At 49.2% G+C, this 14,063-nt stretch overlaps 1 protein-coding gene across 2 annotated transcripts in view; it reads left to right on the forward strand.

Annotated features, from left to right (window-relative positions):
- Positions 1 to 14,063, forward strand: part of LOC137421594 (uncharacterized) — a 152,513-nt gene that overhangs the window by 17,157 nt on the left and 121,293 nt on the right. Inside the window, exon 5 of one of the 2 annotated variants that reach the window (XM_068107802.2) lies at positions 11,384 to 11,479. The exons of the other annotated variant lie outside the window; for it this stretch is intronic. Coding sequence (XP_067963903.1) covers positions 11,384 to 11,479 — 96 coding nt within the window. The remainder of the gene's footprint in view (positions 1 to 11,383; positions 11,480 to 14,063) is intronic. 2 annotated transcript variants of the gene reach the window in all.

The raw sequence follows: 14,063 nt of genomic DNA on the forward strand, positions 1-14,063 counted from the left end.
GCAGTTCGTATCAGAGGCAGTTTGTATCAAACGTGCTCCCTCACGCAGTTGCTCAAGTCCCCAAGTCCGTGGTAATCGAGCTCTCTCCGCGCAGTCCTATACAATAAGCAATCCGTGGCACAGTCCTTCAAAGGGCTTGGCGCGTGCGCTTATATAATGCGCTCACAGATCAATGCGCGCTTCATCAAACCACACCCGCCAGTGAGCTTACCTCAGCCCTGGTTGGTTGGCGAGGGCTCACCGGCTCCGCCCTTGATGGTGAGTTGACGTGGCCACACCTCGTTCTTGTGTCCCGCCCCCTTTTTCCTCGGCCTGAGACCGCATGTTCAATGGCGTTTAGAGCGAGCGCTAAGGCGACGAAGGCTCAATGCAGCGAACGCTGCTAATCAAACCACGTGACAATTTGGGGAGAGACAAACCCCGACTGTAGGGGCGCATAATGGCGTAGCTTGGAGAGAGTGGCTGCAAAATGAACGAAAGGGCCTACTCCTTATTTGATTGATGCAACGCAGATTCAACTATTGGAAACACGGCCTTAAGTAAAACACATAATAAGGAAATAACTGAAAGTCCTATGGTGTCCTACGTGTTGCATATGGACTAATTAAGGGTGCGACCTTTAACCTTTTAATAATGATGGGATATTTACAAGAATTATTTACAAAGTGAGGGTTCTAAAACCGCAACACTGCACCCTCCCTTTCTCCAGGCCCTTCCCGGGCCGACACACAAGGGAATGATCTTTTACCAATTAGTGTGGCACGTAGGTGTGGTTACCCTCTACTTTTAACCTCACCCTGAGTGCGACAGTTTTAACACTAAATATGTCCCGCCTGCTGCGTTGCATCCTATCTAACTGACTCATGCCCACAGACTAACCGAATTGCGGAATTATTTTGAAACTACACATTTAAGCCGGTGGGGATCATTATTTACAAAAAACACTACTAATTATTTACACTGCAACCCAGGACCTGTCTTTTGTGGGAAGAGAAGCAGAACTTTTTGAAAAGAGGAAAATCACTGCACTGCACTGCACCGATACACCATACCCACATGCACCAATAAACAAAAGGCACGAAAAGCACCATCCAACCACCAAAATACAAAAAATGCAGGAAAAACACCAAGCATGAAAATGCACCAAAAAATGAAAATGCACAAAACACATTTCAAAAAATAATAAATGATGCCTTGTCCTTGCTTGTCTGCTGGGCCGGTGCTTCTGGCTGTCTTCTTGCTTGCTGCCTATTTAATAAAAAGGATTGCACCAACCGTGTTCGTCTTTTATTTATTGCCAGCAGGGCCAACTCAGGTGGTCCACCGCTGGGCATAGGTGCCACTTAAAACCGTGGTCCGCAAACAAGATGCTGCTGGCAGCAATAGTCCGCTCCAGCCAAATGCCAGGCCACAGAACGTGTGGTCCATATGTGGTGCTAGGCCACAGAACGTGTGGTCCATAAGTGGTGTACCAGTGCAGGCAGGCAGGCAGCAAGGGTGCGGGCGCACAACTGCAGCACCTGCACACTTTCCCTCGGGCACAAAAGAACAAGGGTCCGTGAGTGGGGAAGGAAGGACAAGCAGATCAGCGGGCAGGGGCGCAAGGGTACACATCAATGCAAAGTAATGCACATGAAGGGCGCGGGAGAGCGAGCCGAGAAAGCTCATCCCTAACCGTTCGTCACCCCCCATGTCACCTACTCTACCCTTGCCCCTACCCGTATTTACACAATTTACACATTTACAGATGCGTCGCTACGTCTTGTCTTTCCCATCCCCTCTAAACCAAATTCATTCAATGTTGGCGGACACAAGGTGTAGCAAGGTGCAGCTGCACAGTTCCATCTCCAAAATGGTCCTGCGGTGGGGGGACAGACACAGCACCACCAGCAAACAGTTCTCGGACGTCCGTACAGTTCTCGGACGCTCACAACTCCTCTTCCTCGATCCTCTGAGCTGGTTGGTCAGTGCGCGCGAGTCCTTGGCTCACCAAGTCTTTCGCTGCAAGTCCTATCGGGTTCTTCGTTCATCTGCGAGTCCTCTCGAGGGCCGGGTTTTATAGCTATGCCCCCCGAACCTTATGGATCCCTCTCGAACCTTCTCACCACGCCCTGTGACGCAACGCCGCTGCCACCACCTCTGAGCCCTGATTGGCGGCTTGTGCTTAGCGTCAGCGCTTCTGCCGTTCCGCCCTTGGCTCCGCCCCGGTCCTCCTAGCCTGCCTCGTGTTAACTCACCCAAAATGAACCAACGTTAGGGCAAAAGGGCATGAGGCTACGGACGCTGGATAGTCGGTGGCAGTAGGGCCTATTCTCCTGACTACTTCAATGCAGAACTAACATTGGAAAAGGACTAAGCTCACACATACTAAGACATAACTATACTATCGTGAGGCTACATGTTGCTTGTGTGACTAACTATGATGGGGAAATTTTAACCTTTATTAAACTCACTGTACAAACTCAAAACCGCAACACTGCCCCTCTCCCTTGTCAGACTCGTCCCCGAGTCGAACCTACAAAAAACTGGAACGACCGGTTTTGAGAAAGATCTGGGACTAACTTTTACTTACGTGTGACATTTAGATGTGGTTCCCCATAACATTTACTCTAACCCGTGTATGCGACAGTTTTACAACACTAAATATGTCCCACCTGCTGCGTTGAGTAGCTAACTAACAGAATCACGCCCACAATTAACCGAATGGCGGAATTGTTTTCAAACTAAACATAACTAAACACCCAGGACCTGTCCTTTTTGGAAATAAGATTTGAGGGGAAGAGAAAGCACAGCAAAGCACAAATACACATTTCAAAAGTCAATTCACATTTTTGCTTCTGGTGTCTTGCATCTTCTATCTTCTGTGTGCACATATCGAACCGGCAAGCCCCCGGACCAGCATACAGGCCATTCCTGCTCTTCGTGGCTTAATAAACTTACAATCTTCTCAGCCCTAGCACACAAAAATAAAAAAAATGCACAACAAGTGTGTTCGTTTATTTGCCAGCAGGGCCAACCCTATGTGGTCCAACTGCGTGACATTGATGTCACTCAAAACAAGTGGTCCGAAGATGCAAGGTGAGTTTGCAGCAAAGTGCTGCACAGCAGAAGTGTAAGGCCACAAAACTTGTGGTCCATAAGTGTAATGTGATAATGTGCAGCAAAGTGTTTGTGGCAGCAGTGTGCTGCAAAAGTGCAGCAAAGTTATAACAAACGAAAAGGATACAGCAGCAAAGTGCTGCGCAGTTCAGCCGCACAGATGTAGCAAAGTGCAGCAGGGGTGCTGCACAGGTGTAGCAATGTGCAGCTGTACAGTTCCATCTTCAAAATGGTCCTGGGGTGGGCGGACAGACACAGCACCACCAGCAAAGCGAAAAGGGCACAAAAAGGTACACAGCAAAACAAGGTAATGCAGCACAAGGGGTGCGGAAGAGCGAGCAGAGCAAGCTCGTCCCTAACCGTCCGTGCCCTCCAACGTCAGCTTACACTACCCTAGCCCTTCCTTGTATTTACAAATTCGTCTCTGCGTCTTGTCTCCCATATCCCCCTCTAAGCCAAATTAGTCTCCCAATCCCTCCCAGGAAGGAAGGAATGGAACAAACACAATGTCCCATTACGTCATGATGCGTCTTACACTCAAACAGTTCACTTGGTCCTGGTGTGGAGCTTCGTCCTCGGTGCATGGCTGTGGATGGCGCGAAGGGAATTCCTCAATTCCTAACTACACTAACTGACATTAACTCTTAAACTACCTGGGGTCATGCCCTGCCAATCGGCCATCTTTAAACTATGTGGTTCTAAAAACCGATTCCCCATTGCCCACTCTGTGATGCCATCCGAATTTGGGTCTCACTCCCCAATTTTTCATACTGTGCCCTTGCACAATTTCGGGGCTGGGTCGTGTGGCTCTACTAGCAGGTCCAACTACCTGCGCACCTCCGCCACTGAAGTCGCCACCCGAGCTTACCTGCTCCTGCGACTACCTAAACTGGGGAAGGGGCCCCTCCTGGCACTTTACCCCCTGATGCCCTCCTTGGCATTGGGCAACCCGGGTCCTTCCCTTGGATCCTCGGGCCCCACTCAACAACTCACAACTACCCTAACTGGCTCCCAGAGCCTACCTGTGGCCTCACCTGGCCGACAAACTACCAGTGGCGGAGTGCCCCAATAACCATACGCACCAATTAAGCCACACGCCCAGCCATTTCACTGACTCATGCACCCTGCAAAGCACTACTTGCCACTACCTGCACCACAGGTGTCAATATCCAAACAAATTTTGCCTAAGCCCTCTACCTGGCTTTACACTACCCCCCTGGGCTTTCGTGAATGGGTTCCATCTTCCCCCATTCAGTCCTTCGCACCATGCATTCCACACCTTTTATTCCATACTAAGCATTCCACACCATTTATCTCGCACACCAATTAGCTCACACCTTTTATCTCGCACACCACTTCTCTCGCACATCTTTTGTGCTCACTCCTCAAACACAACTCCATTTGTTTTCCACACACACACACACAGCATCATCTATCTAACTGCTTTTCCCCTAAAACTCGTGCTTTCCCGTCATCCCTTTTAAACTAAGCACTCCCTTCGTCATTATCATCCATCTATTCTACCTACGTCCCCACTACAGTACAAATGTCACTACTTAAATCTCATGTCGTCTAAAGTCATCTAATTCCCTAACAATTATCCTAGCCCTCCCTCGGCTAGCTTCGGTGCCCCATGGAGGTAACCATCGCTGGCCCCCCATGTGCCTAACACTGCCATCCCCCTAATCTAATGCTCATGAGCCCTGACTCGTGTGAGGAATGGTAACACTACCATTCCCCCATGTAGGGTACACTATTTCCATTCATCCACTGCACTTGAAGGGCATCCGGCCATAAAAACATTGCCTCAAACAGGGAACCATGATTGTCATGGGGCCCGCAAGGCTAACCCCCGCTCTAGCGGGGAAAATGGCCTTAAAACGATCATTCATATTCATTCACTGCACTTGAGCCTCTCCGTGTGGAAATACATCGTCACAGCTCGGCTTCGAAAAGCCGAGCGATCCATGCGGGTGGTTAGTCTACTGTAGGTTGGGTCCGTCCGGCATTTTCGATCCAGGGGAAGAGGAGGCATGGATGGGCCGAGGTGCAGGGGCCCATCCCTGCGTGGGGCCTCACGGTCACACGCACGATGGCCCAACCGCCCACGGTCGGAGCACCACACCCGCAAGGGTGCGTGGCTCCGAAATCTCCTACCTCCCCTTGAACCTCGCCGATTGCCTTTGCCGCCACGGCAAAGTTTGCCGCCACTTTGTACCAACCATACAGTGCGGGGGCCGGCACGAATCGTGCACGTCGGTCCTTGTGACACGGCCGTGGCATCGATCCCCGCCGGTCCCCGCCGCACACAACTTACCGAGGGCTCACGTCGGCTATCCGTCGCGCTAAACGCTACCCCGGTCGGTGTCGATGCTTGAGCCGCGTTCTCACCACTCGCGACACACTCCACACTCGCACACCCAGGCACCCCCACGCCTCCCATACATTCCATACATTCTGTTACAGCACACTCTTTCCGCACACGGTCCGGTGTGCATTCTTTCTCGCACTCTGTTATAGCACACTCTGGTGCACAGCACCCAGGCGCACTCACGCCGTTCGCACACTTCATTATCACACACCCTCGCGCAGACCCTGGCACACACTCTTCCATTACACACTCGGTAACACCCCCGGGTGTGCACTCCTGCACACACTCTACAACACGTTCTGGTGTGCACTCCTGCACACTCTCTGTAACACACTCTCCTGTTACACTCTTTGTCACCACACACTCTGGCGCACACTTTTCTCGCGCACACTCATGCTCCGGTGCACACTTTTCTCTCACACGCGTGCCAGTCGCCCTCGTACACCACACAATGGACCTTCCACGACCGCCCGGATTTCGTTTCTTTCCCCAGCGCGCCAAAACCCTTTTCGTGCTAAACACATTCCCGCCATTATTCCTACTCACCTTGGGGACCTTCTTCTCCGCCAGCAGCACCTGCAAACTTTTCATTAAGCCCGACATCACGATGCAAATACAAACTTTGAGTACATTCCATTTCTTCCCTCTGTGCTATACTTTCTGACTCTGCCGTCTCTTCGGCCCCAATTGTTTCTTCATTTCGCTCGCCGACCGCCGGCGCGCATGAATTTTCCCTGTCCAATTCGGTGACCGTCGGCTTTTTTACACCCCGTGTCGCGATTTCCACACCCTCGGTCAACTTAGCTGCGCTCTGCCCAAGCTCGCTCTCCACGCGCTTCTCACACCGCGTTACCTTGTCGTGTCCCAATGCGACCTCCTCGCCCAACTTGCGCCCAATGTCCTTCCCCATCTCTTTTATTTCTTTCTTCGACGCCACTCTCATTTTTTCCAATTCCTGGGTGGATTTGTCCCCCATTTCCTTCAATTGACCACCCATTTTGCTTTCAAAATTTTCCATGTTACTCCTTGCTTCGTCCCTCTGGATGTCCATTTTTCCATTTATTTTATTTATGTCATTCTTTTGGGCGTCCATTTTCGCATTCAGTTCGCCCTTCATTTCTTTCATTTCTTTGGTGGATTTGTCACCTTGGGCGTCCATTTTCCTCATTATCCGAGCCAGGTATAACCCAATGTCGAGCCCGGTCCACTCAGCGGCCCCGGCTGCCCCCGCCACGTGCAAAGCGCCGCCATTTTCTACCCCTGCTGCCGGCCCCTCTTCAATTCAACCTTCGTCTACCAGCTCTTCCTGTGGGTCCTGGGTCATTAACTCTTCCTGATAGTCGACCTCATCTTCTACCCCCACCGGCATTCGACCGTCTTGGCTAGCCATGGTACGAATATAAAATTGGTTTTTACACTAAATTTTGTCCGCTTGCAATTTGGAGCCAATTCGTCCAAAAAAAATTTGTTAGGGTTCCAAATCCCACTCCCGGACACCAATTGTTATGGTTCTCCGCCGCCCTTCTTACCCTTACCAAGGGGGGATTAAGCCCCTTGTTTTTTCTGGGCTTGGCGGAACCAAGAGACTTGAAACGCCTCTTCCGGGCAAATGCAAGGTAGGGTTTCGGGACCAGGTCTCGCTCGTACCTAAATCCCTGCGCCGCCACGGAAACGGGGAAGCAAGCCTCGCACGAGCCACGTGTGATTTGGGTACACCGAGCGGATTGAGTACCACGTGGTCCGTGCAGGTTTCTAGTAGTGGAACCCGATCCGAGCGATTCTACTCGTACCATGCTTAGCCAATGAGGAAATCACGAGAACGATCGAATGGAAGGAAGAACACAGGTTTAATTATTATTCCCACACGTATGTACAATGATCGGTAGACGCAGAGACACAGAGCAGCACTTAAACAGTCTTATTCTTAACGCCCAGACTCGGGCCCGTCACTCTCACACAGGGAATTGCAGGTAGGTTGATGTTCAGGCCAACCGCGCCAACGTGGTCGTCCAGGAATTGCCCCGTCCGGCTCTCCGCGGTCCCAGCACGTCCCGCGAAGAAGGCAAGCAGGCGGTGGAAGGATCCTCATAGCGCGTCTCCCGAACAAAAGGCAGCCGATGAAGTAGGAAGGAAAACGTACGCGTCTCTCAGCGCGGCTGGCGGTTACACAGCGCGTTATCACTCGCGTAACTCAATGCACTGTATGCGGCTCGGCTTCAAGCTCAACCGAGCGTCACTTTCATATGAGCGCGTATCCTGGTTCATGCGCGTCTTTCTTCACTCAATGCCAACTCAGTCCTCTTACTGCTCTCTTCAATCCAGCTGCTCGCGAGTCCTCCTGGGGGCTTTGCGCAACCGCTTATATTGATACGCCCCGAACCTTCTCGAACCTTCTTGAACCTTCCAACCACGCCCTGTGACGCAGTGCTGCCGCCACACCCTCTGAGCCCTGATTGGCGGCTCGCGCTTACCGTCAGCTCCTCTGCCGCCCTCATTCGGTCCCGCCCCGACCCTCCAAGGCCTGCCTCGTGTTAATTCGTGCCAAAATGAACCAAAGGCAGCACAAAGAGGCATGAGGCTAGGGAGGCGGGATAGTCAATGGAAGTAGGAGTAGGACCTATTCTCCTTACTCTACTCAACGCAGAACTAACATAGGAAAAGGACTAAGCTCACAAATACTAAGAGATAACTACACTATCGCGAGGCTACATGTTGCTTGTGTGACTAACTATGAGGGGGAAATTTAACTTTTATTACACAAACTGTTACCAAAACTCAAAACCGCAACAATATATATATATATATATTATATATATATATATATATATATATATATATATATATATATATATATATATATATACAGTATATATATATATATATATATATACTATATATATATTCCTTTCATTAATAACCTTAACTCTCACTGGTTTAGGGCCGCAGTCAGGGCCTGCCTTTTTTACGTGTGAAAAAAGGTAAAAAGTCCAAACATTTGAACAGCCTCGGACGTGCACCTTGACCCCATGGCCAAGGCACAACGTCAACAAGGCTGTCCCCATAACAATACACATGCGCCTCAACCCCGAGGGGGAAGCACATGGTCATTCAAACGCATGCATCATGCCCCCGAAGGGCCACAATGCATGGTCATACAGTTGCACCAACCCCCATTGTTCTGCTTTTGCAATAGCCCTAGCTTTGTATGCCAAAGTGGGAAATGCACACGTGTAGCTAAAGTAATGTAGATCAGCACAGAAACAAGATTACAAGCATCAAAGCATTTAAGCAGATACAATAATAAATCTTCTTCTTTTTCTTTCTTCTTCTTTTTCTTTCTTCTTCTTTAACGGCCACTATTATCCCACCTTGTGGGGTTGGCCAGGGAAAGCTTGACCCTAGTCTTACGAACTAGCTGGCCAGGCCTAGCTACACTATCGCGAATTAGGGCAGGAATTTGGAATTTGGCCATGGTGCCTTTGATACTCGCCTACTCTTTGTGAAGGACACCATTGGATCTTTAACGTCTACCAACCTATGCTGGCAAACAGTTTAACGTTCATCCGAGGGACGGCACACACATTGATGAACCACTGATTGAGATCAGTTGGTTTGGCGGATGAGTTGGTTTGGCGCATGTGTTGGTTTGGCGCATGTGTTGGTTTGGCGCATGTGTTGGTTTGGTGCCTGTGTTAGTTTGGCGAATGTGTTGGTTTGGCGCATGTGTTAGTTTGGCGAATGTGTTGGTTTGGCGAATGTGTTGGTTTGGTGCATGTGTTAGTTTGGTGCATGTGTTAGTTTGGTGCATGTGTTAGTTTGGTGCATGTGTTACTTTGGCGCATGTGTTAGTGTGGCGCATGTGCTAGTTTGGCGCATGTGTTGGTTTGGCACATGTGTTGGTTTGGCACATGTGTTAGTTTGGCGAATGTGTTGGTTTGGCGCATGTGTTAGTTTGGCGCATGTGTTAGTTTGGCGAATGTGTTTGTTTGGCACATGTGCTAGTTTGGCGAATGTGTTGGTTTGGCACATGTGTTCGTTTGGCGAATGTGTTGGTTTGGTGCATGTGTTACTGTGTTAGTCTGGCGAATGTATTGATTTGGCACATGTGTTAGTTTGGCGAATGTGTTGATTTGGCACATGTCTTGGTTTGGCGAATGTGTTGGTTTGGCGAATGTGTTGGTTTGGCGCATGTGTTAGTTTGGCGAATGTGTTGGTTTGGCGAATGTGTTGGTTTGGTGCATGTGTTGGTTTGGTGCATGTGTTAGTTTGGTGCATGTGTTAGTTTGGTGCATGTGTTAGTTTGGTGCATGTGTTCGTGTGGCGCATGTGCTAGTTTGGCGCATGTGTTGGTTTGGCACATGTGTTGGTTTGGCACATGTGTTAGTTTGGCGAATGTGTTAGTTTGGCGCATGTGTTAGTTTGGCGAATGTGTTGGTTTGGCACATGTGCTAGTTTGGCGAATGTGTTGGTTTGGTGAATGTGTTGGTTTGGCACATGTGTTGGTTTGGCACATGTGTTGGTTTGGCAAATGTGTTGGTTTGGTGCATGTGTTAGTCTGGCGAATGTGTTGATTTGGCACATGTCTTGGTTTGGCGAATGTGTTGGTTTGGCGAATGTGTTAGTTTGGCGAATGTGTTGGTTTGGCGAATGTGTTGGTTTGGCGAATGTGTTGGTTTGGTGCATGTGTTAGTTTGGTGCATGTGTTAGTTTGGTGCATATGTTAGTTTGGTGCATGTGTTACTGTGTTAGTCTGGCGAATGTGTTGATTTGGCACATGTGTTAGTTTGGCGAATGTGTTGATTTGGCACATGTCTTGGTTTGGCGAATGTGTTGGTTTGGCGAATGTGTTGGTTTGGCGCATGTGTTAGTTTGGCGAATGTGTTGGTTTGGCGAATGTGTTGGTTTGGTGCATGTGTTAGTTTGGTGCATGTGTTAGTTTGGTGCATATGTTAGTTTGGCGCATGTGATAGTGTGGCGCATGTGCTAGTTTGGCGCATGTGTTAGTTTGGCGAATGTGTTGATTTGGCGCATGTGTTAGTTTGGCGAATGTGTTGGTTTGGCACATGGCTTGGTTTGGCGAATGTGTTGGTTTGGCGAATGTGTTAGTTTGGCGAATGTGTTGGTTTGGTGAATGTGTTAGTTTGGCGAATGTGTTGGTTTGGCGCTTGTGTTAGTTTGGCGAATGTGTTGGTTTGGCGCTTGTGTTAGTTTGGCGCATGTGCTAGTTTGGCACATGTGTTAGTTTGGCGAATGTGTTGGTTTGGCGCTCGTTTTAGTTTGGCGCATGTGCTAGTTTGGCACATGTGTTAGTTTGGCGAATGTGTTGGTTTGGCACGTGTTAGTTTGGCGCATGTGTTAGTTTGGCGCATGTGTTCGTTTGGCGCATGTGCTAGTTTGGCACATGTGTTAGTTTAGCGAATGTGTTGGTTTGGCGCTTGTGTTAGTTTGGCGAATGTGTTGGTTTGGCGCATGCGTTGGTTTGGCGCATGTGATAGTTTGGCACATGTGTTAGTTTAGCGAATGTGTTGGTTTGGCACATGTCTTGGTTTGGCGAATGTGTTAGTTTGGCGAATGTGTTGGTTTGGCGAATGTGTTAGTTTGGCGAATGTGTTGGTTTGGTGCATGCGTTGGTTTGGCACCACCATCTCACCTCTTCCTCAATTCCTACCTGCAATATTTTATACGCTAGTTAATTCTACCACACTGACTCTCTTACTTGCAAATTGCTGTTTTTTCCCCCTTCTCTCTCTCATCTTTAAAAAAAATTATTTCCCTTGCTTGTATTCAACTACGGCCCCACTGCCTTTTTTACCCTTTTTCAACCTGCTTTTCCATGTGCCTGGAATGTTGGATAGAATTTTTTTTTGTGACTGGTGTTTGCTTTTTGAGACTGGTTTTTTGTGTTCTCTGCAGGCATTCTTTGTGGCTCTTAGGCTTGTGGCTTGTGCCCAGGCTGGACATGAGGTTTCACTCAGCTCCCTCAGCCATGTCGTTCCACCACCGGACTTCGTGAGTGTTTGCCTTACCACTGCACTGGATATGGATTGCCTTCGTGCTATTGTCGTGTGGCCGCCTTTGATTAAAATCAGACGTTCACGGAAGCCGATTGCGAAGGCCTTAGCCCCTGAGGCGAAAACTCAATGACGGACTCTGGAAACAAAAAGCTGCACCAAAGTGCGCGGGATGGTGCAGGGGGGCGGCGCAAGAGCCCTGCAGTCTTACCTATTAAATCAACCACACGGAAACTGCGTTCAGATATATATACAGAAAATAATATAAGGGTTTATTCGCAAGGATGGTGGGACAGGAAAAGCACGCGCCGGTAATAAATATCCTAATCGGGACATCCCCACACACAGATTTCGGATACGAGACGAGGGAATACGAATTAAGGAAAAGAAAACGTTCGTTATGGTGGTGTGTAAGTGGTGTGCAGTCTTAACTGTCCATCATCGTGTCCCCACGCGGCTCCAAGCTCCGCTGCACACCACGAGGTCCCTCACTCCAGCACCACGAAGGCCCGAGCCAACGCCCTCTCCGTTCGCACACGAGGTCCCGCCCGTTCACAGCACCGAGCCCCGCTCCTGCACAAGCACTGTTCCAAGCACAAGCACCGAGCACCGCTCCAAGCACCACACAGATGGCGAGCCAATGACCACCAGGACCTCTCAAGACCAAGAAGAAGAGCAAGAGCTTCAAACATGTCGAAACAGCCAGAGAGCACAAGGGCTAGAGCTGCTGAAATGTTGTGCAGCACACTTTTTATCACCTGGGCGGTGAGCCGGTGACGTCAGCCTTGTCACGCCACCCAATCAGCGCCTTCCACCGAACCTCCTTCTTAGTTGCGTCTTCATGCCTCCCGCGCTGGTTGGCTGGAGGTTCGCGCCTACCGCGCTGACCAATCACAGGCCTCCTGGGCATGTTGCTATGCAAGTTTGTGATGCGCCCGGCGGCAGCCATCATCGGCGGTGTCCTGGCCTGGTTTCCTGTCCGTTTTCTTCCAAAGTCATTGTCAGGGAAGGGAATTTAATTACTGTATGCACTACAGGGCCTATCTAAGTGTCTACATATAGGGTTGGTTAGGGACTTATATAGGTCCAATACTATATATAGGCTATATAGGGCTATATAGGGTTGGTTAGGGACTTATATAGGTCCAATAACTAGGACGTGCCCGTACGTGGGTGCCCGTTCCTTGCCAAAAAAAAAAAAACTTTGCATAAAATTTCCAGGTTCAGCCAAAAAATTGGATTTGGCAACCGGGCTATATAGGGTTGGTTAGGGACTTATATAGGTCCAATACTATATATAGGCTATATAGGGCTATATAGGGTTGGTTAGGGACTTATATAGGTCCAATAACTAGGACGTGCCCGTACGTGGGTGCCCGTTCCTTGCCAAAAAAAAAAAAAAAAATGTCTTCGCCCATGCATGCATGGGCGTGCCCATGGGCCCATGGGCGTGCCCGTAAGTGCGTGATGTGACCGTACAATGAATGTATCGTCCCGACGCCGCAGCTCGGATGGCGCTGCAGTTAATGGGGCCTGTATCGGCAGAGTTATTATAAACGTGTACTACAATCGATCGTACCTTACAGCGTCTGCTCGCCACGTTCAGCATCAGTACGTCGTCACTATGACTATCCGTAAGTCCGGAAGTGACGTCCTCATTTGACTGTCCGGAAGGTCGCATATCGCAGTTACGATGAATCGCAAATTAGTTTTAATTAGTTTTAAAACATAGTTTAACGCCAACATAGTTTGCCAACGTGAAATAAATGAATACGCTCTCAAATGTGCCGTCCGAGGCAGAGTCTGTTCGGCACGTTCGGCACACGTGATAGCTCGCTGCTCTCTGATTGGTTGAATCGTTTTTTGGACATAGCTCGGTAACTACTTCTCCGATTAATATGAAACCTTGAAAAGGCACATCCTCAGGTCCCCAGCAATATACCTGGCAAGTTTAAAGTATATCGGACCCGTGGTTGTCGAGAAACAGCGGTCACAGACACACAGACATACACACAGACAAACACACACACACACACAGAGATTACTGGAATTATAGATAGATGTGGAAAAAACAGTTTTTGCACTTGTGATAGTGTTGAAAAACCACTTTTCGCACTTGTGATAGTGTTGAAAAACCACTTTTCGCACTTGTGTTGGTGCAGGAAACCACTTTTGCACTTGTTTTAGTGTGGAAAAACCACTTTTCGCACTTGTGTTGCCATAAGCGTTGCCACCGCGTTGCCATAAGGGACAAAGGTTCGATTACCAGGTGTGACACACAGGGGTTTATTCTTAATCCCGAGAACTATTTAACACCCGAACATCCTGGTATGTTCACAAGCAGACATCTTAACCCGACAAACCGGACTAAAACACAGAACTTATTACAGGTAGATTCCTTATCGCGACAGACGAAGCATGTTACCTATTCAGATCTACCTGACTCTAGATATTGCTCTACCCTCCCGACATAACACAACCCCCCCCCCCCCCACCCTCCCCCTCGAACCGTAGCTCCTGCTAGGTTCACTGCAGGCGCTACCATTCCAGTCTTAACACTTACTGTCACACACTTAATTAAC

This window comes from Myxine glutinosa, chromosome 2 (genome assembly GCF_964187855.1).
Source record: "Myxine glutinosa chromosome 2, kmMyxGlut1.1, whole genome shotgun sequence".
Taxonomy (NCBI): domain Eukaryota; kingdom Metazoa; phylum Chordata; class Myxini; order Myxiniformes; family Myxinidae; genus Myxine; species Myxine glutinosa.